The sequence below is a fragment of the Pelmatolapia mariae genome, linkage group LG17 (genome assembly GCF_036321145.2).
Source record: "Pelmatolapia mariae isolate MD_Pm_ZW linkage group LG17, Pm_UMD_F_2, whole genome shotgun sequence".
NCBI lineage: Eukaryota > Metazoa > Chordata > Actinopteri > Cichliformes > Cichlidae > Pelmatolapia > Pelmatolapia mariae.
Window position 1 is genome coordinate 30,336,033 of NC_086242.1, and position 27,948 is coordinate 30,363,980.

Here is a 27,948-nt window from a genome sequence, read left to right on the forward strand (position 1 = left end):
ATATATATATATATATGAGCATGTCTATTTACAGCACAATAGACAGTGTGTTCGCCACCATCTGAATGGCCCTGAGGGGGTCCACAATGTCTTTGAGCTTATCTCGTCGGAGAACCCAATCTGGTGCAAATCTGAAAGAAAAAAACAAAACACTTTTAGTTATCTCTGGAAACATACAAGCACATTTTCAGCGTACTATGTAACTCAGGAATATCCATACTTTGGTGCAGCGCGGGATTTACGAGGCGTCGCTGGAACAAAGACGCTCCCGTTGATCGACGCGCTCATCTTCTGCTTGATGATTGTTCTTTCTGTGTCCATCTTGTGTTTGCGAGCAGTGAGGCGGTAAATACTGTGGATCCTATCCAAGACCTTGGGTAGCTTTTTGACCTCCTAAAGAAAATAAAGTAAGCAAAATAGTTAGCATTTTCTCTTGTGTAAAAATATCATTGATATTGGTATTTATGCACTCGTGTTATCTGTTTGTTACAGTATCTACGGACCTCAGCGCGTTGCTTGTCCTGCAGCAGGAGCGCAAGAAGGAAACAGGCCTTAGTGAAGATGCTTCCACCCTTTTCTGCCACTTTATCCCCTGCCTTCTCCCGGTATCTCTGCAGCAGGTCCAGCAGCGTTTCCAAAGAGTTTTCCACTGAATAAACCGCCTCAATGGTCTTGTGGTACTGAGGGGGGAGTGGAGACGATGTTAGTCCTGCACACTTAAACAAAACTGAAGCATCCACTGTTGCATGTTCTACTTTGGCTGAGAAAGACAGAAACACTCAAAAATGAACACCACTGCTGTCCACTTTGTTCTTTATATTTAATCTTTGCAGTGTGAATATTAATGAAATTAGATTACCAGCATGGAAACTAAGCAAGGATTAGTTTGTCCTATTGTTCGACGTTTTAGAACAGTACAAATTAACCTGTTTTTGTCAAATGAGTCTGGTGGCTTTTGTGGGGGAACATATATGGATACAAAAGCTTTACAGCCCCATACAAATGTTTTGCTGCAGCTCTTGTCCACAGCAGTGCATTGCTCAACTCCAGTGTCAGCTTCTCAAAAGCACGGGTGTGCTGACGATCATTTACCATCGACAGTATACCGATTACAGGTTTATTCAACCCCCACTTGTCTAAACAATCCCTTTCCAGCCAGAAGATTCAAAACAAATAAGTAAGATGTCTGGGTCTACCATGCCAACATGTTCCCGTCACAGTCAGGCAGATTATGTTGCAAGACAAACAAAGCTCACAGCGAGAAGAGAGAAATCAATAACAGCAAACAGTCAGACAGAGGGTCAGATCTACATACAGGAAATGCTTTTAGAGAAAACAGAAAAGCTCAATAACACTTTCGTTCTGATATTTTCGAACAACCAGAGTTAAGTGATAGAGCTCTTTAAATGCATCTTCTCTGTGTTCTTGCAAGTTACTGTTTAAAATAATGCAACCGAAAATACTGCTGAATTTAAGAAATACTGGATAGTGATTTGTGCAGCACCAACTTTTATATACCTTTATATTATGGCAAAAATGTCTAACGATGAGAATACTGTATACAAGTACTCTGCATTTACTATACATAAATAAGTAATTGTTGCAACCTTATATTACAGTCACACTGAGGAAAACAATGGCTGGCCCAAAACCATTGTGAAAGAGCGCAATTAATGTTGAATGAAGTCACCGTTAAAATGGATGCTTTAAAGACTAAAACAGTTTGTGACTGAATGAGAACAGAATGCTTCAGAATGACTGACACACTGTCCAAGGACTGTAATTGATTGGAGGCATGTTGCCTCCCATCAAGCAACCAATACATTATGCTTAACCTCTGTGATAGGTTGGTTGCCGTAACTAGTGATGTCACCAGAACCAATATGTGTTGTACCATTTGATACCAAAATTCTGAAAATGTGATGGTACTTGTTTTTTTCCCTTGATACCATAGACACCATAGGGAGTGATTGCACCAAGGGGGCTCTTCAAGAACTAAAGGAGGTAGCATATAGCCACAAGTGCTCTAGTCTGTTGTTACAAGAAGAAGACGAAGAAGAGGCAATTAAATTACTTTTCATTAGGGTGAGTAAGGACTGATATCCCAAAAAGCAGTATGCAAGCAAGCAGGCTATGTTACTGTATCGTGTGGCCTAAGTGAACTAAAACAATAGCTCCCAGATCAGTTTGAATAGATCAGGGTGAATGCATTTCAGTTAATATTACAACATCCAAAGCATTATCCTTCTTATATTATGCCAAAAAGTACATTACCAACAAAGCTGTGAAATCAGCTTTGTTCCACTGGCTAAAATGTTTGCAATGGCTAACATTAAATGCTTATGCTAGTGTAATATAACATTAGTGGGCTATATAATGTTAACATTTTAAATAAATGATCTGCCAGTGTTTTAAAAATGACTTTAATGAAGCAGTTTATGGTCGAGTATGCGAGCTGTCACTTCAGATCATTTCTGTTTTGGTATCGAATTGGGCTGTGAGAATTGTTCAGTTCTACTGCTGTTTGTACCGACTACTAATGTCCAGTATCGTGACACACCTAGTTGGAAATACTTGCTAACTTTTGCCAAATGTGAAGAAATTCAATCCAACCAATAGGCAACTATCTTTTTTTTTTCTAGTCACAAGGAGGTTGCTGTCCTATTGTTAGTCTTAGGTGAAATCTGACATTGACAGTCTCTGTTACATTGCTAAATATGCTGGAACTGAGGAGTGGAGGAGGTGAAGATAGCAAAATGTAAGATAAAACATATCTCTTCCATTTCATGTGTGCTCAGACAATTAAAACAGCTTAATCCGATGTTGGGCCTTTAGGGAAAAAAAACAACAACAAAAAAACAAAAACAAAAAACAAAGAATAAACAACTGTCTACTTTCAAGCAAAAAGAGCAGCTTTAATGTCACACTAAACTTATTAACCGGTTTACCTTTTATGTTTATAACCTGAGAGTACCAGATTACTTCATGAGGAAGCATTAAATACAAAGTGCTGTTCTGTGTCTGCAGTACCTTGGAAAGGTTGAGAAGTATCTGAATGGAGAAGGTGATGACGTCCATGCAGGGGACGCTCCTGTTACAGCAGCGGATTAGTGTGAAAATGACGTTAGTGGCTCCGCTCTCCACCAGCCGCTCGCAGCACTCTGGGGACAGCCTGGTGGCGGTTTCTGCACACAAATGCAACATGCAAACACACAAAGAGATTTCAGTCCAGACAAATCATAAGATGTACTCTAACATGAATCAGAAGTATGCATTTTGACTAATTAGGCACATATATATTTATACATTTTAGACTATAATATATTTAATAGATTTGGCAGTGATTGCAGAAATAGTCCCTAAAAAAATTACCCACCAAAATTCAAAGCCCAGACGTGGGTTTTGATTCCAGACATTATACATTAGAAAGACAAGACACACAAAGAAATGCTCCAGAAATGCTAAAGCATTTTAAAGAGGCAGTTTCTCAGAAGAATTTCTAGTAGATATGTCTATGGTATCAATTTAAATACTCATTCTCGAGTTGTCCATTCACTCATTTATAATGGTCCTCAATGTTAAATTGCACTGACTTTGAATATCTCATCTAAAGATTATGAGAATGAGGAGAAAAATAAGCATGCAAGAGGCACAAGTAAAAATCAGTATTGAATATCTGCTATCTTTGGGCCCTCAGGCAACACTGCTTTAAAACCAGGCATGGCTGTGTCATGAAATCATTGCCTGGGCCCAGGAACACTTCCAGAAATCACTGTTACTTCACAGTGAAAAGTAACTCTATCACTGAGACCATCTAAATGTCTGGTAGGAAACTACATACATCTTCTGCCTCGCACAGCGATGTGCAAAATATAGTTGTATAAATTCGTCATGGCTCATGTGTGCTCATTCACTCAGTTGAAAATAATGCCTGACCGTAAGCTCAGTAAACTGTAAACAGCCTAGACACGGTTTATCACACACGTGGCAAGACCACAAACCTTGTCCAACATACACAAAAGTAAATCATTACACAGAATATGATGATGAGATTACGATAAGACGAACTGAAGACCAGGAGAAATTTACATTAATAAATATGGTTATGAAATAAATACATGCTTCAATACAAGCTGCATTAGTTTAGCTTTGAGTAATATTGGTGTCACCTCATATCAATTCAGCTGACCTAGATTCAGGTACCGTTCAGTTTGTACAGCAGAGCTTTTAAAGTGGATTATGTAGGCTAGCTATCAATAAAACAGCATACAGAGTACTTGCAGTAAAACAGCCATTGTAGGCTTAAAAATGTAATGCAAAATATTTCATACATTAGATAGACAGATAGAAACATGTTTCTCAGGTCTATTATTATTTTTAGTCAGTCACGTTTGTTTTGAGTGATTGTTAACTGAATATTAAAATGTAGGTACTGATGTTTCAGGTTTTTGTTTCATTTCTTGTATGATAATCCTTCATAATTAAACAATTAGAACAAGTAGTCTGATGTCTTGCATTCATTATGAAGGTATAATGTGAAATACACTACTTTGAAGATGCTTTGGGAATATGGGATGTCTTGCCCTTGGCCCTTATACAACCGTTAGTTTGGACCAAGCTCTTGCAAAGTACCAGATCAGTATCGTCGATACCAGCCTGAACTTTACTTGGTACTAGATCAGAAAGGAAATCAGTGGCATCACACTTCATTAACAAAGGCAAAGTGGAAAACTGTTCTGTGGTCAGACAAACTGAATGAATTTGAATTTCTTTTAGTACACCGTGTCCTCCGAACTGAAGAGAAACAACATCTTCCTTTTTATCATTCCAAATAGTAAGCCTGCATTTCTGATGTATGGGTGTCTCAGTGCCTATGGAACTGGCAACTTGCACATCTTAGGCAATATATTCTCCCATCAAGATGACATCTTTTTCAAGGAACACCTTGAATAAACCATCTAGTACAATGGCTTCATAGTAGAAGAGTCCAGGTGCTGAACTGTCCTGTCTGTAGTGCAGACCTTTCACCTACTGAAAACATTTAGCACATTTGGTCCCAATTTGCTTCCATCAAGATGACATCGATAGTAAATAGATAGTTAAATTCAGAGGGTTAGGGTTAGGGGTTTAAAAAAAGAAAAGGGGGAGTGGGGGGGTCACCGCAGTCTGTTATTGACATGTTACACAGAGTCCCAACTATTTCTGAATTGAGGTTGTAATAACAAGTAGGTAAGCATTCACAGTTCATCTTTTGGCTTACTGTTTTGTTCAGTGCTGTGGTGGGGTGAGCCAAAGATATTGATTTATCAGCACTGTTTATTCTCATTAATAAAGCTGCTTAGTGTTACATAACTCGCCACATCTAAAGCTGTGGGATAACTTGCAGGGAAAATGCTGTTTAAAACAATTTTTGTACTCAGTATGAGGAGAAACGAGTAGACAACGAAAAGCCTTACCAAGATTTTTCAAGGCCTCCAGAATGTACGAGAAGTGTTTATAACGAAGAAGGTAGTCCAGTGCAGATGAAGTTTTGTTGCACAGTTTGTCTTCCTCTCGGACACTGGCACTGACCAGACGTAAGCGGTGCCTCAGCTTTACAATCTTGGGATTGTCATTCAATCTGCGGGAGCAATGTCCTCTCCACAGAGCCTAGAAGGAGAAAGTGGTTAAAATAAAATTTAATTAAAAACAAACAAAGAAACAAAACAAAAACTCACATTAGTTTCAAAGTGTTGGAAAGCTAAATAAGTTAACAATTTTCAGGGCAAAATGTGTATCAAATTATTTGATTGCCATCAATACATAGCAAACATTTTGCTAGTGTAAACTGTGTTATTAGAAGTATTAAATATTAACAGCAAAATTAAAGAAATGATCCCAGCAAGGCTGCTACCGCCTTACTTTATAGGTTGTAACAACATTTTGCTGACTACATTGTCCACCAATATCAAAATGATGACGATAAAGTAAAGACTGGATAACAGGTTGTTGCTTTAAATTTTGGTGACACTTCAAAACACAGCCTGCAACTAAAGGCGTGATTCCTCCATCATTAAATGGAATTTCAATTTATTTTTCTTTTAATAACAATGTCATTATGTTTACCTACAAAAGCTTGGGGGGGTTGGGATAAAATCAATTGTTAAAAGATCTCTCATACTCATAAACATGATGAATATTAAATATAGATGTAAAAAATAATAATAATATTAATGATGATATACAAAGGCATAATTAATCTACTCCATACTATGACCTGTACATAGAACAGCACAGATTATTTATGATGTAAAATTGGGAAATTGCTTGTCCATTTCCATGAAATTGGGCAATACTTAAAAGTACAAATTGTGTCTTTTTTCCTATAAAATACCTTAAGTTATAAAATTATTAAAGTTACTTGTGCATTACATAAATTCTCCTCTGTAATTTGCTATATTATCGTGGTCGAGGGGTTTGTGCGTCCCAGGAATCCCAGGGGCTATGCACTCGAAAGGGCTTTTGCCCCTGGTAGGATCTCCCATGGCAAATTGGTCCTGGGTGAGGAACCAGACAAAGAGCTGTTCAGAAGACCGTTATGTGTACACAATCAAGGGAACAGTTCGTCCTGCCTGGGATAGGGTTAGTGGAGCTCTGCGCCCTGGAGCCAGGCCTGGGGAGGGTACCTGAAGGAGAGCCCCTGGTGGCCGAGTCTTAGCCCATGAGGCCTAACCGGACGCAACCTGAAGAAGGCAAATGAGCATTTCCTCCTGTAGGCCCACCACCCACAGGAGGTACTATAGGGGTTGGGTGCAGTGTGTGACGGGTGCCAGTCAAGGGCAGAGACCCTGGTGGACTGATTCCAGGCTACTGAGGCTGGTGAAACGTCACCTCTCTGGTGGAGGAGGAGCCTGAGCTGGTGTGTGAGGTTGAAAGGTACCAAAGAGATATAACCGGGCTCACCTCAATACACAGCTTGAGCTCTGGAACCAGCCTCCTGGACAGGGGCTAGACTCTGTCCCAGTTAGAAGTTGCTTTTGATGACAAGCGGTATCTTGGCATCTCCTTGGCTTGCTGCCTGTATATTGGAGTTTTTCCACGGTGGACAAGAGGGTTCGAGCCCTGTGCCTTCAGGTCAGGAAACAGATCCTAACTCTTGTCTGCGCTTATGTGCGCAGTCCCTCAAGGAGTGCTTGAGGGTGCTCCATCTGGAGACTCTCGTCCTACTGGAAGACTTCAACGTTCATGTGAGCAACAACATGACGGTGTGTACTGGGAACACCTAGCAGAAGCACTCTGGTACCCTTGGACAGCACTGGACAAGATTGGGGGACATTGAGCCCAAATGGACCATGTTCAACACCTCCATTGCAGAGGCTGCTGCACTGAGCTGCGGCTGTAAGGTGGTTGGTGTCATGGTGGAAACCCCTGAACCAGATGGTGTTCACAGGAGGTAAAGGGAGCCATCAGCCCATGAGGCCTGACCTGACGCAACCCGGTCAAGGTAAGGCTTGGATGAGCTGGGGGAGGTGGCTGGGGAGAGGGGAGTTCTTTGCTTCCCTTTCTTTGCTTAGTTATGGGTTGTCATATAAAGTGTTACCTACATTTTCTTTTTAAAATTAGGCCATGTTCGCAACAGTAAGGTGTTAAAAACTGTCCTCCTCCTGAAATTGTCTCCCAGTTGTAATACCATGGACTGACGATTGTAGAAAGACAAGATTTAGCAGATTGTTAATGGGCTGTTCTAACTGAGGTGACTTAATGTGGCATGAACTTTAGACAATTTTACCACACCTAAATATAGACTGAATTGGAAATCTGCGACTCTCCCCTTTAGAATTACAAGCAACATCTTTACCACACTCAGCACTGACTACGGTACCTGGGCCTTGAGAATACCCTGCTGAACCCTCTTCTGCCGCCTGAGGAGGAGGAATTTCCGGACAGCCTGCTGGATGACAGTCGCAGCCTTGTGGCGACGAACTAGCCAGTGCCTGACTGCTCTCTGAGCTGTAACAACCTTCCGCTTGTACTCCAGATAGTGTTTTCTCTGTTGCCTCGCTCTCACCAGTCGCTTTAAAAATAAAAAAGAAAAGAAAAGAAAAAAAAGTCAAGATGCCATTTGTAAAAACTGTTGTACTCTTCAATAGATGTAGCACTATGGATGTTTTGTGACTCTACCTGTATGGTGATAACAGAATGGATCTGTCTTTTAGCTGACTCCAAAGCCCAGTGAGCTCTGACTGCTCGTTGGATCTTTATGGCACTGAGATGGTGAAATATTGCTGATGTAAAACGTAGCCTCCTCTCTGCACGAGCGGCCTTTAGTACCTGAAAAACATTGGCTTACATTTAACCAGCAACTTTTTTTTCCCCTCCACATTCAACACATTGAGACTGCTTACTACAAATCACGTTTCAACACTGTAAGACTCCAAACAAGCTGCAGTTTCTCTTAATTACGGTACTCTGATGTTTATTTTTGTACTGCAAATGAACTTTACCTGCTGTCTTGCAATCCAGGCTTGCCAATGTTTCTGAAGTGTGATGGCAGCTTGCCTCACTTGGATGTATTTGCTTCTCTCCTGCCTGCCGAGCTGCACTGCTCGAATCCTCCGCTGGAGTTTCACAGCTGCATCTTTCTTTCTTTGGAAGATACGCCGTTCCACCAAACATCTCCAGCATGACTGGATTACAACAACAGCATGATTTTGTCGACTAACATCCCTCCTGATGCGCCAGCCTCTCAATGCTGCCTGGAGAACTATGGTGGATTGTTTTAACTTCAAAAACTTTGCTCTTTCTTGCCTCTGAAGAACACGAGCCCGAAAACGTCTCTGGATGAAGATGGCAGACAGACGCATGGCCTGGAATTTGACTTCTTCTCTGTGCCTTATGAAGGCAGACTGGATCACAGTAGCAGCTTGATGCCAACGAGCTACTTCCTGTCTGACCTGCTGCCCTCTGTACGTGGCCTGAAGAACAACAGCAGCTCTGCGCAGTTTCTGATATGTTTGCAACTGTTTCTTTGCTGCTACAGACGCTCGATATCTTCTCTGAGCAGTCAGGACAGAGGATTTCAGAGTGAGATACTCCCTGTGTTCGCAGTGAGCTCTATAAGCTCTCTGGATAACACTGGCAGCTTGATGCTTTTGTTTGATCATCTGTCGTGACTTCATTCCACGATATGCAGCCTGTAGAATGATGGCAGCTTTTCTAACCTCTTGATAATGTTTAACCACAAGGTTTCTGGTTCTTTGAGCTCTGAACCTCTGCTGTAAGACACAGGTTGCCCAGAGTTGTCTCCTGAACTCTGACTGAAGTTTATATCTCCTGAAGTTTGCTTGAATGACAGTAGCTGCTCTGTGCATCTGGGCAATGTCAGACCTGACACGATGACCTCTGAAAGCTGCTTGTAGGACCACAGCAGAATGTCTCATTTTTAGGAAGTGTTCCTTTTCTTGCATCTGGAGAACACGAGCCCGATAACGTCTCTGGATGATGATGGCAGACAGACGCATGGCCTGGAATTTGACTTCTTCTCTGTGTTTTCTGAAGGCAGACTGGATCACAGTAGCAGCTTGATGCCAACGAGCTACTTCCTGTCTGACCTGCTGCCCTCTGTACGTGGCCTGAAGAACAACAGCAGCTCTGCGCAGTTTCTGATATGTTTGCAACTGTTTCTTTGCTGCTACAGACGCTCGATATCTTCTCTGAACAGTCAGGACAGAGGATTTCAGAGTGAGATATTCCCTGTGTTCGCAGTGAGCTCTATAAGCTCTCTGGATAACACTGGCAGCTTGATGCTTTTGTTTGATCATCTGTCGTGACTTCATTCCACGATATGCAGCCTGTAGAATGATGGCAGCTTTTCTAACCTCTTGATAATGTTTCACAACAAGGTTTCTGGTTCTTTGAGCTCTGAACCTCTGCTGTAAGACACAGGTTGCCCAGCGTTGTCTCCTGAACTCTGACTGAAGTTTATATCTCCTGAAGTTTGCTTGAATGACAGTAGCTGCTCTGTGCATCTTGGCAATGTCAGACCTGACACGATGACCTCTGAAAGCTGCTTGTAGGACCACAGCAGAATGTCTCATTTTTAGGAAGTGTTCCTTTTCTTGCATCTGGAGAACACGAGCCCGATAACGTCTCTGGATGATGATGGCAGACAGACGCATGGCCTGGAATTTGACTTCTTCTCTGTGCCTTCTGAAGGCAGACTGGATCACAGTAGCAGCTTGATGCCAACGAGCTACTTCCTGTCTGATCTGCTGCCCTCTGTACGTGGCCTGAAGAACAACAGCAGCTCTGCGCAGTTTCTGATATGTTTGCAACTGTTTCTTTGCTGCTACAGACGCTCGATATCTTCTCTGAACAGTCAGGACAGAGGATTTCAGAGTGAGATACTCCCTGTGTTCGCAGTGAGCTCTATAAGCTCTCTGGATAACACTGGCAGCTTGATGCTTTTGTTTGATCATCTGTCGTGACTTCATTCCATGATATGCAGCCTGTAGAATGATGGCAGCTTTTCTAACCTCTTGATAATGTTTCGCAACAAGGTTTCTGGTTCTTTGAGCTCTGAACCTCTGCTGTAAGACACAGGTTGCCCAGCATTGTCTCCTGAACTCTGACTGAAGTTTATATCTCCTGAAGTTTGCTTGAATGACAGTAGCTGCTCTGTGCATCTGGGCAATGTCAGACCTGACACGATGACCTCTGAAAGCTGCTTGTAGGACCACAGCAGAATGTCTCATTTTTAGGAAGTGTTCCTTTTCTTGCATCTGAAGAACACGAGCCCGATAACGTCTCTGGATGATGATGGCAGACAGACGCATGGCCTGGAATTTGACTTCTTCTCTGTGCCTTCTGAAGGCAGACTGGATCACAGTAGCAGCTTGATGCCAACGAGCTACTTCCTGTCTGATCTGCTGCCCTCTGTACGTGGCCTGAAGAACAACAGCAGCTCTGCGCAGTTTCTGATATGTTTGCAACTGTTTCTTTGCTGCTACAGACGCTCGATATCTTCTCTGAACAGTCAGGACAGAGGATTTCAGAGTGAGATACTCCCTGTGTTCGCAGTGAGCTCTATAAGCTCTCTGGATAACACTGGCAGCTTGATGCTTTTGTTTGAGAAATTGTCTGGATTTCATTCCACGATATGCAGTCTGTAGAATGATGGCAGCTTTTCTAACCTCTTGATAATGTTTAACCACAAGGTTTCTGGTTCTTTGAGCTCTGAACCTCTGCTGTAAGACACAGGTTGCCCAGCATTGTCTCCTGAACTCTGACTGAAGTTTATATCTCCTGAAGTTTGCTTGAATGACAGTAGCTGCTCTGTGCATCTGGGCAATGTCAGACCTGACACGATGACCTCTGAAAGCTGCTTGTAGGACCACAGCAGAATGTCTCATTTTTAGGAAGTGTTCCTTTTCTTGCCTCTGAAGAACACAAGCCCGATAACGTCTCTGGATGATGATGGCAGATAGACACATGGCCTGGAATTTGATTTCTTCTCTGTGCCTTCTGAAGGCAGACTGGATCACAGTAGCAGCTTGATGCCAACGAGCTACTTCCTGTCTGATCTGCTGCCCTCTGTACGTGGCCTGAAGAACAACAGCAGCTCTGCGCAGTTTCTGATATGTTTGCAACTGTTTCTTTGCTGCTACAGACGCTCGATATCTTCTCTGAACAGTCAGGACAGAGGATTTCAGAGTGAGATACTCCCTGTGTTCGCAGTGAGCTCTATAAGCTCTCTGGATAACACTGGCAGCTTGATGCTTTTGTTTGATCATCTGTCGTGACTTCATTCCATGATATGCAGCCTGTAGAATGATGGCAGCTTTTCTAACCTCTTGATAATGTTTCGCAACAAGGTTTCTGGTTCTTTGAGCTCTGAACCTCTGCTGTAAGACACAGGTTGCCCAGCATTGTCTCCTGAACTCTGACTGAAGTTTATATCTCCTGAAGTTTGCTTGAATGACAGTAGCTGCTCTGTGCATCTGGGCAATGTCAGACCTGACACGATGACCTCTGAAAGCTGCTTGTAGGACCACAGCAGAATGTCTCATTTTTAGGAAGTGTTCCTTTTCTTGCATCTGAAGAACACGAGCCCGATAACGTCTCTGGATGATGATGGCAGACAGACGCATGGCCTGGAATTTGACTTCTTCTCTGTGCCTTCTGAAGGCAGACTGGATCACAGTAGCAGCTTGATGCCAACGAGCTACTTCCTGTCTGATCTGCTGCCCTCTGTACGTGGCCTGAAGAACAACAGCAGCTCTGCGCAGTTTCTGATATGTTTGCAACTGTTTCTTTGCTGCTACAGACGCTCGATATCTTCTCTGAACAGTCAGGACAGAGGATTTCAGAGTGAGATACTCCCTGTGTTCGCAGTGAGCTCTATAAGCTCTCTGGATAACACTGGCAGCTTGATGCTTTTGTTTGATCATCTGTCTGGATTTCATTCCACGGAAGGCAGCTTGTAAGACAACAGCTGCATTTTTCTTAACACTCAGGGCGTGCACCTCTGCTCTCATCTTTTTGTTAGCTCTGTAACGTGTTTGCAATACAGTGGCTGCCCAGCGGAGCCTCTTGTATTTGCTTTTTTGCTGGTACATTCTATAGTGAGACTGAATTGTTACAGCTGCCATGTGCTCAACACACAGCCGCTTTCGAACTACATATCCTCTGTAAGCTGCCTGTAGACAAACTACTGCCCTTCTCTTTGACAGATAGTCCAGCCGTGCTTTTCTTGCCAAGGTTACTGCTCTGTACCTCTGCTGACAGCCCAAAACTGCCACTCTGACAGCCAGGAACTGCTTTCTATCTCGGATTGCCAGAAACTTTCTCTGAATGACTGTAGCAGCTTGGTGCATGTCTGCAATCTTCCTCCTGGCCTTGTGGCCACGGTATGCTGCTTGGATTACTATGACTGCATGTTTCATTGTTCTGTAACTCTGCATCTGTTGATCCCTGAGCCGTTTGGCCCTGTACCTTTCCTGAATAATGATGGCGGCACACTTAAGGGCAAGGTAAGCCACACGCATTCTGTGCATCCTGAAGTGAGCTTGGATTGCTCTGGCTGCTTTATGTCTGCTCTTCAAGTCCTGCCTTTCTCTAAATCCCCGAAACACAGCTTGTATCTTAACAGTCGCCTGCTTAAGTTTCCTGAATTCATTTTGCTGCACCCTGCACAGCAAAAGAGCTCTGTATCGGCTTTGGATGACAATCGCCGCACTGTGAAGGAGAAGATAACGTTTCCTACATAAAAACATCCTGGCTAAAGCCTGAATGACAGTCGCTGCCTGGCGCTTTTTCTTCAGCTCTGCCCTAACTCTCATGCCTCTGAATGCAGCTTGGAGAGTAATGGATGACGCTTTCTTCTCTAGGTATGCTCTCCTCATCTCCCTTCCAGCCAAATAAGCTCTGTAATGGCTCTGTAGAACCACAGCTGCTGCCCTCTTGGCTCTGTACTCTGCTTGCACTTTGTGCCGACGATAACAAGCCTGTATAAAAGATGCAGACTGATGCCACTTTTCTATCCTCTTCCTGTCCGCTCTGCCTCTCCAGTTAGCTTGCACAGTGAGCACAGCGGCCCTCAGAGAGTTATATTCATTCTTTGTCTTGCGACTCAAAAGTGTTGCTCTGTACTTTTGCTGTATTAGAACTGCAGCTCTTTTCAAGATCAGGTAGCGCCTACGGGCAGCGTGCTTCCTAAAAGCTGCCTGGATCACAGCTGCTGCCCTGTCCCGTTTTTTCAGAGAATCTCGAGCCACTTTCCCACGATACGCTGCCTGTACGGTAACAGCCGCGCATTTCATCCTGACAAACTTTTTCCTCTCCGCGTCTCTTGTCATGGAAGCTCTGAACCAGCGCTGGATTACGACTGCAGCACACCTCATTTCCGCCACTTCTTTTCTGACAGCGTGCCCTCTGAAGGCACTCTGGATGACAACAGCTGAGTGGTGCTGCAGTTTTAATATGTGAAAATGGCGCCTCTGTGCAAGGCCTCTGTACTGGGCTTGAATGAGCAAAGCACTTCCCTTGATCTTTCTGTACCGATTGAGACACTTTTGCATCCTGTACCAGGACTGGATTCTCACAGCAGCGGCAGTTCTTTGGGACATTTTTCTTCCGTACCATTTCTTAAAAGCAGCTTGTATCACTCTGGCCGCGCAGTTTTCCTTTTGTATTTTCTGAGCTTTCCATCTTCTATAGCCTCTTTGTATTTTTACCACAGCGCTCCTAAGTAAGAGATAATGTGCTCTCTCTCTTTTTGAAATGGCCCATGCTCGTGAAACCTTCTGAATGACTGTCGTCGCCCAGTAGATTTTCCCATAAGCAGAAGCCGCCCTCCTCATTCGCCATTGTGCTTGGACAACAATTGTATGATATCTGAGGCACTGGTAAGCCCTCATGGTTGAAAACATCCTCCACTCAGCCTGCAAGGACAAGATAAGACCCATTTAATTCAAAGAACAAAAACATGTGGTAGCTTCATTATGCTGGATTTGTCCTTGATATGACAAACAGTAAAATTATCCACAAAAAAAAAAAAAAAAAAAAGAACAAGAAGTGCAATCACGGTGTTGACTAGACAGCACATTAACAGATGATCATGAACATCAAAATGTCCTTGAAAAAAGTCATTCACAACTAGAAACAAAGTCAGATTAACCATCACCTGAGAAGCTGAATCTAGTTAGATTCAAAAAGCCAAAGCAATATGTGACTTTGTCAAACACCACTTCTAACCCTCAGGTATATAACGCACGTACACACCTGGATGATGGTTGCTGCTTCATGCTGCATAGCCCGAAGTTGAGCCTGTCTCAGCTTTTTGCGGGCTGCATAACCTCTCCATGAGGTCTGGATGACAACAGCAGCCTGGTTCTGCCTCTTAGCTCTGCGCCTCTGAAGAAAATTCCTCACAACTCCTTGAATTTTCATGGCAGCCATGTTTCTTTCCTGCATGGAAACAAGAAGCAAAAAGCAACAGTAAACACGTTATCTCTGCAGAGGAGGTTACTTTTTTGGTAGCATTTTGTAATCATGTCAGTCTGCAAACATGATAGGTGTAGAGTTAACAATCCTTTAACGTGTGACTTAGGTCTTCAAGTTTCATTTATTGACAAAATCTTCCTACAGATCTCTTTCAAATCCCTTTAATAACAATTTAAAAGCAACACACCCTGACAAGTACACCTCAAACACCCATAGTTACTTGCTCCCATGACCAATATTAGGCCAGTATCAGACATAAAGGGCTAAAGGTTCTCATTCACACCTGACTTAACTGTGAGTTTAATTTAACTGATAAATAAGTAAAAACCACAAACCTTGTAGAGTTCTAAATCTTTCTTGAGCTTGTATTTCCTCCAGGATCCCTGTATGACCCGCGCAGCTCTGGTTTCGTCCCGCAGGTCCAACAGGCGAGCGCACAGGAAGGACAAGTACGACATCACCACCTGCAAGTCAGTTTACATGGATGAAGGCAGAGCTGTATTCTCTCACATTTTGGTACATTAAATATCTTTACAATTGAGGCGTTAAAAGCCTTATTTTAGCAAATACTGAGATTTTAAAGACAAATGATTGCAAGAGAGTTTGTCCTCACGGGGGAGGAAATTCAGTCAGGTTACATGGGTGAGGCAGCCACAAAGTCAGCCTACTCCTGTAAAGTGAGCTTAATTCATTTAAAACCCAACATCTGTCACAGAGCTACTGAGTCAGAAAGCTAAATTTGTATTATTGTTTTTAGACATGACCATTTATACATACATACCACAAGACTGCAGGCAGGGGATTAGTGGGGGAATAAGATTAGTGCAGTGTTGAGAATGTGTTCCTCTTTGTTAGTTAAGTACATATAAAACACACTGAATGTGGATTAATAATCAGTTGTTATGAATTTCACCAAAAACAATGTTCTGTGTTCCTGCAAGCTGCCTATGAAACACCTCCCACCTGGTCTCACCTTCTCATTGGGGATAGTGTTGGACATGTCGGCCGGGTTGATCATGGCAGGCACACCGCCCAGAAAAGACACCGCACTGTTGACCAGTTTGAAGTTGCTTTTCTCGTTCTTCAGTAGCTCTTTAAACTCCAGCGATGGAGAATCAGGTCCTGTTGGCAAATAAATAGATACTGTCAGTAACAACTCTCTTTAGTATTTTGTATGTATTTTGATGTTATGACATCACGAAGCTAAGGTCACCATGACTTAAAAAAAAAAGAAAAAATAAAGATGTAATGTAATAGATTGTATTAACACATTGAAAAAAACATACTGTGTGTTATTTATTTGTTACATTTCTTTTGTTAAATAATTCAGAGTTCCTTTCATATTCACTGTTTTCATGTTCTGACAGACTACAAATGTCTGTTTGAGGTACAAACATCCAAGTGAACTTTTTTTTTTTCTTTAAATGCCCCCTGGCACAGATGGTTGCACTAAGGTTGCAGCACACAGCAGACATACCGTTTGGGCCTGTGGGCAGGGAGTCAAAGGAGCTGTCAGAGTCGCTGGCTGAGCAGCTGAGCTCCAGCCGGCCTCTTGGTGAGCACTCGACAGTCTGAGTGGTGCGGTGACTGACAGACGCTTCTGGCAGGAGACCCGGGTGGTAGTGGTGGATAAGGTAGCACAGGACGCGGCCATCCGAGAACGTCACGGTGAAGTTCTCCACCTGCACACACAGGCAGAGAGAGACTTTATTTATTGTTTCCAACAAGAGTTTTCTGAAAACCTCTCACTGATGCAGTACACGAAGGCTAAAAAAAGTAAACTTAACTGTTTGGCTGTGTTGATGTTTTACCAGAATTTCAATATCATACAAACGATGTTGAAAATTTAAAAAAAATAAATAAAAACTCAAATCAGACTCCAAACTAACAGTACAGTGCTGCCCTCTGTGTAAACCACAGCCTGTATAGGATGGACAGAGCCACAGTGACATCAGCCATTTGTTTTTGGAAATAGGAAAAAGATTAGTCTAAAAATCCAAGTACCTGATCATGATATGAGCTGCACCACATACAGGACGAGGCTTTTAAAAAGTTCCACATTCTTATCGCATTTGTGAATATTCGAAATTGTTAGAAATTACAATGTCAAGGTCGCGTTTTGTGGCAAATGTGATCATTCCAAAGGTCAGCAAAAACCAACAAACCTCTGTCATTTTGCATCACACAATTATCATTTATATTCACAGTGTTGTTTCGTTTTGTTCTTCTGAAAGTCCTGAGATGCCACCCAAAAACATATTTAGGGTTTAAACTATAAAAATAGGCATTGAAAGACATTTTTTAACCACATCCAAAATTTGCGGTTTTTGGGTGCTCTAGAAATGTAGCATACCACGAATTTCATGGTTCAGCTAAATGTATCCTTGTTTGGATAACTTGCCTACAACGCAAATTGAAATGGGTAAACACCTACACTGCCTGGGTGAAAATATATTTTTGTAACATTGTAGAAAGCAAGTCACGTGAATGCACAAGGTTATGTTCCATGTTCTTAAAATCTGTGTCTAAATCATGCAACATTCAGCTTATATTGCCATTTTTTGCTAAATATAAACAGGTCAGTTCTGCAAAATAAATTCACCTCCCATACAGTTACACCAGGCTTTAATCTGGCCAATTTAACAGTGGCGTCACTCGTGGATGGACTCATCTTTAGAGCCACCCTCAAGTGGCCACTCATGGAACTACAGTTTTTGGCCCAATTTGCATTGCTTTGCTTTTCACCCCACAGGTTGCCACTTGGTTTAAATGCATATTTAGAAATAAAGACTTGATGACATGTAGTCACACAGATGACTGGTATGAATGCGGCCTGAAGGAGTTAGAATACATGCATTGCAAATAAACTGAGATTTAGTAGCCTAAAGTAGAGAATTTATTTATTTTCTTTATAAAAAAAAAATGCAAACAAGAAGCCACAAAGGCTATAAAAATGTGAAGAAGATAAGCAATGAGGAAAAGTGTGTAGATATAATCTAAAAGCGACACAAAGAAATGACCAAAATCTACTGTATTACAGCTTTAAGATCAAGGTAACGTTTTATTTAGTGTGCATCAACCTCAAGTTAAAAAAAAAATGTAGTTAGTGAGCAAAGTGTAAAAGCAACCAGTAAAAGAGATAAAACTTAAACATCAGTTTAATTCTGAATGTGAAACTATTTTCTTTGGTTTCTCAGTTAAAAATAAACTAGTCTCACCTGCAGGTTGTAAAAGTCACAAACGGAACGGACCCAGTCCATAAGCAGGGTAACTTTGGTGCTGCCATGTTCGTACGGGACTCTGCTCTTTGCAGGCGTCTGCCGAAGACCCCGATCGGCCCTTAGAGATGCTAGCCTCCGTTTAGTCCTCAGGGTTTTCTTCAGAAAGCCAATCTCCTCCTTGAGTTGATCCTCATTCAGAATCACCTCCACCTGAAGATATTATGCAGTAACACCATATCAATAAACTCTTTTCACTTATTGGAATGGGGGTTCTCAAATGGGGGAAACAAAGGCATACACACATGAAATGCAAAGATGATTTTCCACAGCAGGCTCAGCGTCTTTTCTCTGTGTCCATCCACAATGTCTCTTGAATCAATGTTTGAGCCTGAAAATAAAAACAAAACATTTAAATACCATCAAAGCAAAGTTCTGAGTTTTCCAGATTTTCTATTTTCTTTTCATGTAAGCTCAATAAAGTTTAGTAAGAAAAAAGTCAGCAGACTACAAGGTGATATAGAACTTGTTTACACTCAAGGCAAAACTATAGCAGTGAGACATGTCCAAAGAAAGTGTCTGAATATAAAACGCAACGAATATCTTCATATCTTAAACAGTATATGCAAATTTGATTTTCAGAAATTGATTAATTACCACGTTCATCCTTGAGGTCGATCCCTTTGCTTTTGAGAACTTGTAGAGCGACATCGACGTTGTGGACCTTCTGCAGGCGGCTGATGGCCGGCAGGCGGAGCTTCACAGACAAACTCCAGTCCTGGACAAGGAGCTCCATCACTCGCCTAAAGCAAAAAGATGATCCTTAGCTTCCATCATCATCATCGCTTCAACTGATTTGTCATGCAATGAAATGTTTATGTCACACATTTAAATCCCACAGCAGCAGCAGCTGAACATAAACGAGTACCTGATCCACACATACGGGGCTAGTCAAGGTCAAATCCAGCTTTTGCCAATTTAAATCTGGCTCACGTCACTTTGAATTCTTTAAATACATTTAATTAAATGCCGTTATAACCTTAAGTACATGTTGGCCAATCAGAGTACAGGACAACATTAGGGGCAACATCCCCACTTGAAATACAGGAAATTTAAAAATACCCATGTAATTACAAAACAGAAAAATATGTAACATTAAATTGCATCATATCCTGTAGGGAACTTGAAACAAATAAAATGAAGTCAATGATTTGCTCTGAATAATCTTTTCTATTTAAGGAGTAAATACAAAATAAATAAATCATTTGACAGATTCACAGACTTGAAACTGAACCACTGTCAGGGCTGTCAAAGAGCCAATCCTTCAGTGAGAATTCAAGGAAGGAAATCCCCTGTCTGAAACCGCCTTGTCTGAGAGTCCTTAGCTCCCAATTCCCCAGAGGAGCGGGGATACTGCTGCCTATCTGAGCCTGACCTCTGAGAAAAGCACACACGCATCTGGGATCGGAGCATCGCATTAAAATTCATGCCGACACACTCACACTAGACGGACGCCACATTTTAAGTCAACTGCCAAATTCTTCACAGCAAAGTCGAACTCGTCCAGGGGTGTCTGAACGTGGGAGACGGGTAACCCGAGGTAGCTGAGGTGCCGCGGGAGGATCCCCTCTCCGCTTAGGAAGTCCCTTGAGAAGGCCAGCAGCAGGTCTTTACTTGCCTGTTAAATAAAAATTAAAAAAAAACTGAGCAGCCCATAGCACGACAGAAGTTAACACAAGCCAAAAAGATCAGAAGAGGGAAAACTGTTTTTCATGCTTTTATTTCAGTCACTCTTCGCCTCCCTCAGTAAAACCTCCTTGGATCGTCTACAGCTTGTGCAAAATGCTGCTGCGAGGCTCGTTACCACATCCCTTCGAGACCTCTACCGTCACACCTCCGCAGATCTCACTGTGCTGGCTCCCCATTAAATTTTGAATTCAATTCAAACCTCTAGTTTTTATCTTTAGGCCTCTTCATGGTGAAGCATATCTGTACAGAGATTAACTTTTCACCAGGACTCTTGGGTCGCCTGATCAGAGCTTATTATCCATCCCTAAATCTAGAAGAAAAACTAAAGCTAACTGAGCCTTTGCAATCGTGACCCTTACTCTTGAAATCTCTCTCCTCGATTCTTTGATCCATGAGCTCAGTATACTCAAAAAGCAGCTCAAGACTCATCTTTTTAAACTATTTAAGCTTTTTTTTTGTTATTATCATCATTCCAAAAGCACAATGACATTATATGCCCTCCCATTCAATACCAAGATAAGAGTCTAACTATCTTAAGCTTTTATTCAATGTACAAAAATTGTAATTTTCCACAAATGTTTGTTGGTGACACATTGTGTCTCTGGCGTACCTTGAACTCAGCATCAACACAGAACAGACAGGGGTCGTGTTCAATGAGCCGGGACTCTTTGGCTTTGTCCAGGAAACACACGAGCAGCAGCAGCTTCTTCAAAGTGAAGCGGGACAGCGCCTCCTCGTGGCCTAACCGAGAAAAGGTAAACAGGCGTTCATAACGTCACAATGAAGATAATTTCCAGTTTACAAAGGAAATCTTGTTTTCTTATTTTGATCACAAGATATCCTTGTTTTAAAAAGTAGACTTTACACTCCCAAATTGTTTGAGTTATTTAATTGCAAGTGGGATTAAAAAGGAATTCCAAACATCTACAAAATCAGGAAAGTATTTCCTTCATCCTTTACTCTGTCATCTGTCTTGGGCTCTTCAGCATTATGTTCCCAGATTAATTTTAGGAATAAAACAACATTAGAGATTTTGGGACATTAATCCAATGAATCCAAAGTGATCTTTAAGCCTCATGAGAACTAATCACATTCAAAAAGTAATCGGTTACTCAAAGTGAAGGGGGGGGGAAGAAAAAGTGAAACACCTTGTTTCCAACTATAGAAAACTGAGAATTCCGTGTTTCACCTGAGTGTTAATCAATTATGTTTGTGTTTGGAACATTTGAATAATCATGATCATCCAAATAATCATCACATCAACTGAAGCAACTGCAGCTGCACATTTCAGGCAGTTTTAGATCTGGCAGCATAACATTGAGCATCATGCACACTGACTAAGCACTGTATCTATATTTATTATTTGTTTATTTTTATTTGGTTCTGCTGCCCATTTCCTCATCTATTTTACTTTTTTTTCTCAGTCTAATAATATAAAGCATTTCTATTCCAGTGCAAAATGTCATTGTTGTTGTGTTGTTAGAAGGAAATTAAAAGTTTGAATAACAAGAAGTCGGTTAATTAAGGTTGTACTCATGCCCAAGTTGTTAATTTTCTATAATAAAGTGTTTCTGTCTGGTGATGATAAGGCAAACTGAGACTTGTGTTACAGCTGAAGTGGGAAATACAAAAGCAAACCTGGGCTGATAAACACACAAACAATGCCCCATTTTTAATTACTTTGAATTCAATTAAACTGAAAGTCTCAGCTCTCCTGGTATTTTTATTAGCTCTGACGCTGACCCAACATCCTCTCAAATTACCATCTTTGTAAAGGTTGGGCACTCGGGGGTGTCTGAACTCTGCAGCAATATCCGGGTTCCACAGCAGTCGCTGGAGGATGTACACAGCCAGGCCCAAGGTGTCGCTGTTGCTTTCCAGTGAGATCAACTCTCCGTAGATCGTCTGAAGATGAGCAATATTCAGGGTAAAAAAATAAATAATAACATTGTTGGAAATAGCAAACTCTGAACACCAGAAGAAAACACATGTGTCGGAATACCTCAAGTCCGATCCGTAACCACAGAGGGTTGTACGAGAGGAGCCAGTTGAGGACTTTTTTGCGTTCACCTGAAAGATGACATGAACAGGCCTTAGTGACAGGAATCTCAGAGCATTGAGCTTTCATTAAGCAGGACTCTTACCTATGTCCTTCCAAAGGTGGCGGTCCTTCCTGACAAGCAGCCGCCTGGCCTCCACCTCCAGTTCGAGCCTCTGAATGGCCTTGACCATGGCGTCAGATGTGAACAGCTGGCAGGCGGAGCGACGGAGGCGATTTAGCTTGCGTCTGGCTGTGTAAGTGCTGAAGGACATCTCCTCTTTGGTGGGAGCTTTGGGCACACTATACTTGTCGTCACCGCCCATAGCAAGGGACACAGCATTTACTACACGAGACACACAAGAGGAGGGTCCAGATTTAATAGGTTAGAGATATTTAAGGTGTTACCATAATCTTCTCATGTTTGAGCCTGCTGCCTGTTACCTTTGGCGACTTCGGTGTTGACCTTAAAGTCATCTGGGGTGAGGACGTAGTTGATCCACCATGTGAAACCCCTCTCCTGCTTCTCTATCCACCTCTCGTCGTAAAACATGTTCTTGGCAGCAAACGGCATCGGGTGTCTGGGTAAAGCTGAAAGAAAAGAGTACAAAATCAAAGAGAAAAAAAAAGAAATTAAAGATAAAAGCAAATCACAAAGCTCATTTCACAGTGTTTATAATTTTTACAATGTTCAGATACCCGTTTGTGCAGGCTTAATAAAGCTCAGCTTCGACTGTGCCACAGCGATTACTTTTGCTGTCTTCATAGAGGGAGCACCAGGTGCCTTTCGAGATGGAGCACCTGTGAACAATAGAAGAAACTGTTATTGACGCCATTTTCCTCATCAGCTGCTCCCTTTATGGGTCGTCACAGAGTATCATTTTTCATTACACACATCTGTTCTATCATACTTCCACTGACTTTCACTCTTCTTCCTTCCCCCAACTGCTCACAGCAGATGGCTGCCCCTCGCTGAGCCTGGTTCTGTTAGAAATTTCTTCCTGTTAAAGGGGAGTTTTTCCTTCCCACTGTCACCAAGTCCTTGCTCATAGTGAGTCGTCTGATGGTTAAAGATAGTTGAAGAGACTCCTATCTGACCATACCTTTCAGCCACCCTGAACTTCATACATATCTTGCACCACCTCACATACTTCACTGTGACTCCTGACTCCTTCATAAATTACCACAGTTCCAGTCTTGGCACACAATCACATCAAGTATTTGGTTCTTTACTGCAGTTAAACATATATTATGTTATATGTGTTATATTATGCCCTTATCCAGCTCCATACTTTAATTTTTGGACTCACACAGATCAAAATAATGTGTGTTTGTCTTATGGTTGGGATGGAGTAGTCAATTTTCTTTAAGGAGGTTCCTAATTGAATGAAGTGACTCAAAGCATCTCTGACAGCCATAATAAGAAAAAGCTACATGATTGACTGGCAACCTGTCAGGGTGTAGCCTGGCATTCACCCTGTGACAGCAGGAATACGCTCTACCCCCTGCAACCCTGAACTGGATAAGTGATTAAGCAAACAGATGATATCACTTCATGTCACTTTATATACTAAACACACTCTTTTCTATAAAATTCCAATCTTTGTAATTAAGCTGTTTTGTCTTCTTCCCCACCAATGGTACATTTCCTATCAAAGTCAAGGAAAAGAGTTTTTAGCTCAAATGAATGACTTGTATGCAAGCCAACTTATTACTTGAAACTTTGGCCCTGAGTTGTATGAATATCCATTTTTGTAACAGTGCAGAAAGGATTATAAGCATGATTTAACCCCAATTTATCAACATATTCCTGTATACCTTGTGAGACGGCTTTGGAGTTTGGTAGCTTAGCCTGGGCGGGAACTGCAGACTTCATAGTCTTTAGAGATGGTGCAGTCACTGAGCGTACTGAGCCTGCGGGGAAGCGGAGTGGGGGGGGTATTGAAATTCAAATTGCATCAATAAATCCACAATATAAGGACATTAACCATCAGCAGGTCACGCACCTTCAAACTGCAAATATTACAAACACGGCCTGAAAATAACACCCCATGCACCGAGTCTGGCACCAAAGTTTAAAATAATGATATCTTTTCAGTTCTTATTTTATTTTATAGCCCTGTGACAGACTGAGAGAGGCTCCAGCTTCCCATGATGGATGGCTACATTTTATTTTTTCTGTCTGTCATTTAGCCCTTTGTTTCAGGGAATCTGAACCGTAACTGGTTTTGTAGCCAGTTTGCAAAACTGATGTGACAGATAAATATCAGCCAGTGACATCCACTAATAATCAGTCAGCAAGAACAACTTCGGCTGATACCAACATCAACCGATACTGGCATCAGCCATATATCACTATCACCAGCAACCCTTTTAATGAAAATGAAATTAATAAACACTTGATACAAAAAGAAAACAAATGTGTTATGAGCATAAGTAGCTTAAACAATTCAAAAGGTGCTGATTTAAAGTTTGTGGAGATGTCGTCTATATTTTTTAATCGTCCTCTCTCTGAACATAATAGAGCTGTTAGTATAAAGCATATCTAAAACAGCAGACACACAAGCTACAGCCCCCATCTCAACAAAGACATGAACAACCTTCTTGAAGGAGGCTCACCTGATGTTCTCTGCCTTTGTGATGCACCTCTCCTCTCCTGGACTGATCGGGAGGACTCGGTTTTCCCAGGCACTACCTTGCTCCTTTTTACCTGCTCAGTTTTCCTGTCATCTTCAATCTTCCCGTCAGTTTTCAGAAATTCCTCACTCTTCCTCTTCTTGCTCTTCACTACTACGTGAACAGGAAACAAGTGTTCCTGAACATGAGGAGGTTTAAAAAATGCTAGGGGCTGCTCGTACACTTTAGAGTTTGACAAGAGGTCATGATGATGAGGAGAAGATGAGCCCACAGGCGTTGGAGAGGCGACGGTAAAAGCAACGGAAGCAAGGACCGAATGAGGTGGGGACGTTACTGAGAAAGAAAAGCGAGAAGGAGCCACGGGTGGAGGGGAGGAGACAGGGAAGGTGATGGGTGCAGGTGAGGCAGCAAGCCTCGGGCTGGTGCTGGAGGAGATAAACTCTGGGACCTGAGGTTTGTCATCACACGGGCTGATTCCTTTGTCCGAGTCTATGACAGGAAGGCTAGGACTTCCTGGACCCAACTCACACGGACTGCTGCCATCAGACAGCTCCAGCGTTTTCTGCAGGAGCCTTCGTCGTGACTTCTTTATTTTCCTTCCACTTGAACTATTCACCTCCACCGGTGCCTTACCCTTTGTCACTGTGGCAGAGGTGAAAGAACCTTTTTTTGTCCTTTCAGGAAGTTTATCAGCCTCTGAAACGCCCAGCTCTCCCACTTTCTCTGCCTTTTTGCTGACAAAGAAAGTAACTCTGGGCTCACTGGACTCTGAAAACTCGAGGCTACCAGATGACGCTTTGAGGACATCTGTGTCAGGTCGACAGCCGTGTTTTTCACTGTTAGATTCGAGCGAATCTGAAAAGTTACAGCTCGAATTATTATCTGGAGGGCTGGTGTTAACATCGATCAGATCAGAGTCGATGAGAAACAGGGCCTCTTTCAAAGACGGGAGGGGGCTTCTAGGTAACTCACTGTCAGCAGCAGCAGCTGCAGACTTTGCAGTAGCAGGAAGTGGGTTTTCTGGCTCAATCCAAGGCATGAGCTTCTTAAACCTCTCTGGCGTCCCAATTGGCGACAGCGTCCTGTTGAGGATTTTGGTAAGATCTTTGTTTTCAGGTTTTCCTGCAAGGACATCTGGGCTCGCGGACATGCTACCAGAGTCTACCACCTGTGCGGCCGGGACAAGCAAAACCAGCGGAGAGTTCCTATTAAGTTGTTGGACGTTCTCCTTTTCTGGCAAGACCAGAGATTGCTGCTCCTGGCTCAGATTTAAGGCTTTCTGCTTGTCTGATTTCAGGCAGCGATCCCCAGCGGGGATTAGGGACCTCTCTATGGCACCTTTGCCCTCATTAAGTGAAGCAAGCGGGCTGCGTGGCTTGTCCCGTTTGTACTGTGGATTTCGAGACACTTGGAAGGTTTTATTGGCAGCCATCTTGAGAGGGGGGTGCTCGACCTTCCTTCTGAGTGTTGTGATTTTTTCACCCTCTCTCTTGCTTTTGATTGTGTCCCATAAGGTCTTCTGAAAACAAACACACATTTTCAATGGTGTGTAAAGTTGCAGCCTACAAAACAAAGCATACAAACTAGGCCTCCAGTTAAGGCTATAACTGCCTCATAATAATCAGACCAAAGAGTCATACCAGTTATTACTGAAAGCACACATCACAACTGCACTGAACTCACCAAATATCACCAAAAGCCTTACTTTTGTATCTTAATGCTGGTACAAAAAAGGCAAGGCATTTTCTCATTTGATGAGATCAAATGTGATATTCTTTACCTAAAATAGCTTAAAGTCATTCATTCACATACAGCCTAACTTAACCTCAAGTGAGACAGATCAGTGGATGCAATGTATGTTAAAAACACTGTTACAATAGGCAACATTAAAATTAAAAAAAAAAAAAAAAAGCTGAAACCAGACACAACACAATGATGAACATCCTGATATAAATATATCTCAGTTTTCACTGGGTCTGTCATTACGTGCACATTGCTATTTACAGATCAATGACCATATTTCACATTCAACAACTTGCCTTGATCTAAAAATGCTTTTGTTTTACTTTTCACATTGTTTCACTTCTGTTTAGTGACTGACATGACCCCAGATGATTAACAGTACATTTTGGAATAAATAATGTCTTCACTGCTGCTTTCATACTTGGCAGCTGCTCATCAAAACATACTGCAAAGTGAAGGCGGAAAAAAAACTTCAGCTATCCGAGATTAACACTGGCTGTAAGAGCCTCCGTGTAAAGCTGTGGATGCTTACCTTTTTCCTTTTTGGTGCCTCTGCTCTCCCCAGCAGGACAGCCTGGTGTTTGAGGACACCATTGGCATTTAAGACGATGAGCTCTCTGATCCCACCTTCTTCAGTTGGCGTCCAAGTCACCACCAGAGTGAACGAGCCCCCAGGCTGGAAACAAGGACAGTTTCTTATAAACAGAAATCTTTAAGGGTGTATTTAATGATATGAAAATCCCGGTGGAGTTTGGAATCTGGTGTGTGAATGGGTACTCGTGTATTTTCTGTATAAGCTAAAACGTACCTGGATTTTGAACGTGCTGCAGTCCACTGAAAAGCCTTTACTTGAGGGGATCTTGTCAACAGAAACCTCCGCTGCAGCATACTCTGTAGGGTTCTCAATCCTCAGAACAGCCGACTTGGAGGTACCCAGCTTAACCGATCCAAAGGTTACGAAAGGAGCCTTTGAAAACTGGATCAAACTCAGGACGGGAACATCGTTCTCTTTGTCTGTGTAGTCTCTCCTTGTTGGACTGAAGTCCAAAAATCCTCTCTGTCCCGAATGTACGCCTTGTGCCATTTGTAATTAATAAAGTCAATCTTGTAGCTTAAAAAATGAATTAGAAAAAACAGCTTAGGTAACAGCAATTACATGTTAACTGTTTCCAAATGGCCGTTTAGACCCAACACTTGTTAGCTAGCAAACGTTCACTCTCGCTTCCTTCGACAATACACTGACAGACAATCTAGTTTGAAATTCGGACGTCTTGTTTATTGAACCAATGATAAACGAGGGATAACGACCCCATAACCAATGGGTAAAGAGAATGCATTGAATCCGTATGAATACACGACGGTTGACCAATCAGCAAGCGAATACGTTTTTAAAACGCCGTAGTCTACGCCCACACCACGAGGCACAGAAAATGTGTCCACTCCACTACGTGAAGAAAGTGGAGCCATAAGCAAACAGACCGCAAACGTGTCTCTCACCGTTTTAGAAGTAACTTGCTGCTCGCTCAGCAAAATCTGATAAAAACTGTAATTCGAATTTCTAAATGACTTTTCTGTTGGTCC

The 27,948-nt window shown here is 42.3% G+C and overlaps 1 protein-coding gene across 1 annotated transcript; it reads right to left on the minus strand.

Moving 5' to 3' along the window:
- Nucleotides 1-22: 22 nt before the first annotated feature.
- Nucleotides 23-27,451, minus strand: aspm (assembly factor for spindle microtubules). The gene is made up of 27 exons (XM_063501143.1): nt 27,176-27,451; nt 26,900-27,043; nt 24,607-26,143; nt 23,816-23,901; nt 22,687-22,771; nt 22,432-22,578; nt 22,094-22,333; nt 21,952-22,019; nt 21,713-21,854; nt 20,560-20,690; nt 19,703-19,878; nt 18,858-19,003; nt 18,506-18,591; nt 18,201-18,413; nt 16,460-16,664; nt 15,956-16,104; nt 15,318-15,446; nt 14,761-14,946; nt 12,008-14,420; nt 8,484-10,036; nt 8,161-8,310; nt 7,862-8,053; nt 5,457-5,649; nt 3,031-3,185; nt 504-680; nt 221-393; nt 23-131 (listed from the first exon to the last, which is right to left on the minus strand). Exons 1-27 carry the CDS (start codon nt 27,449-27,451, stop codon nt 29-31), a joined length of 9,255 nt encoding a protein of 3,084 aa, XP_063357213.1. The 3' UTR covers nt 23-28.
- Nucleotides 27,452-27,948: the final 497 nt, after the last annotated feature.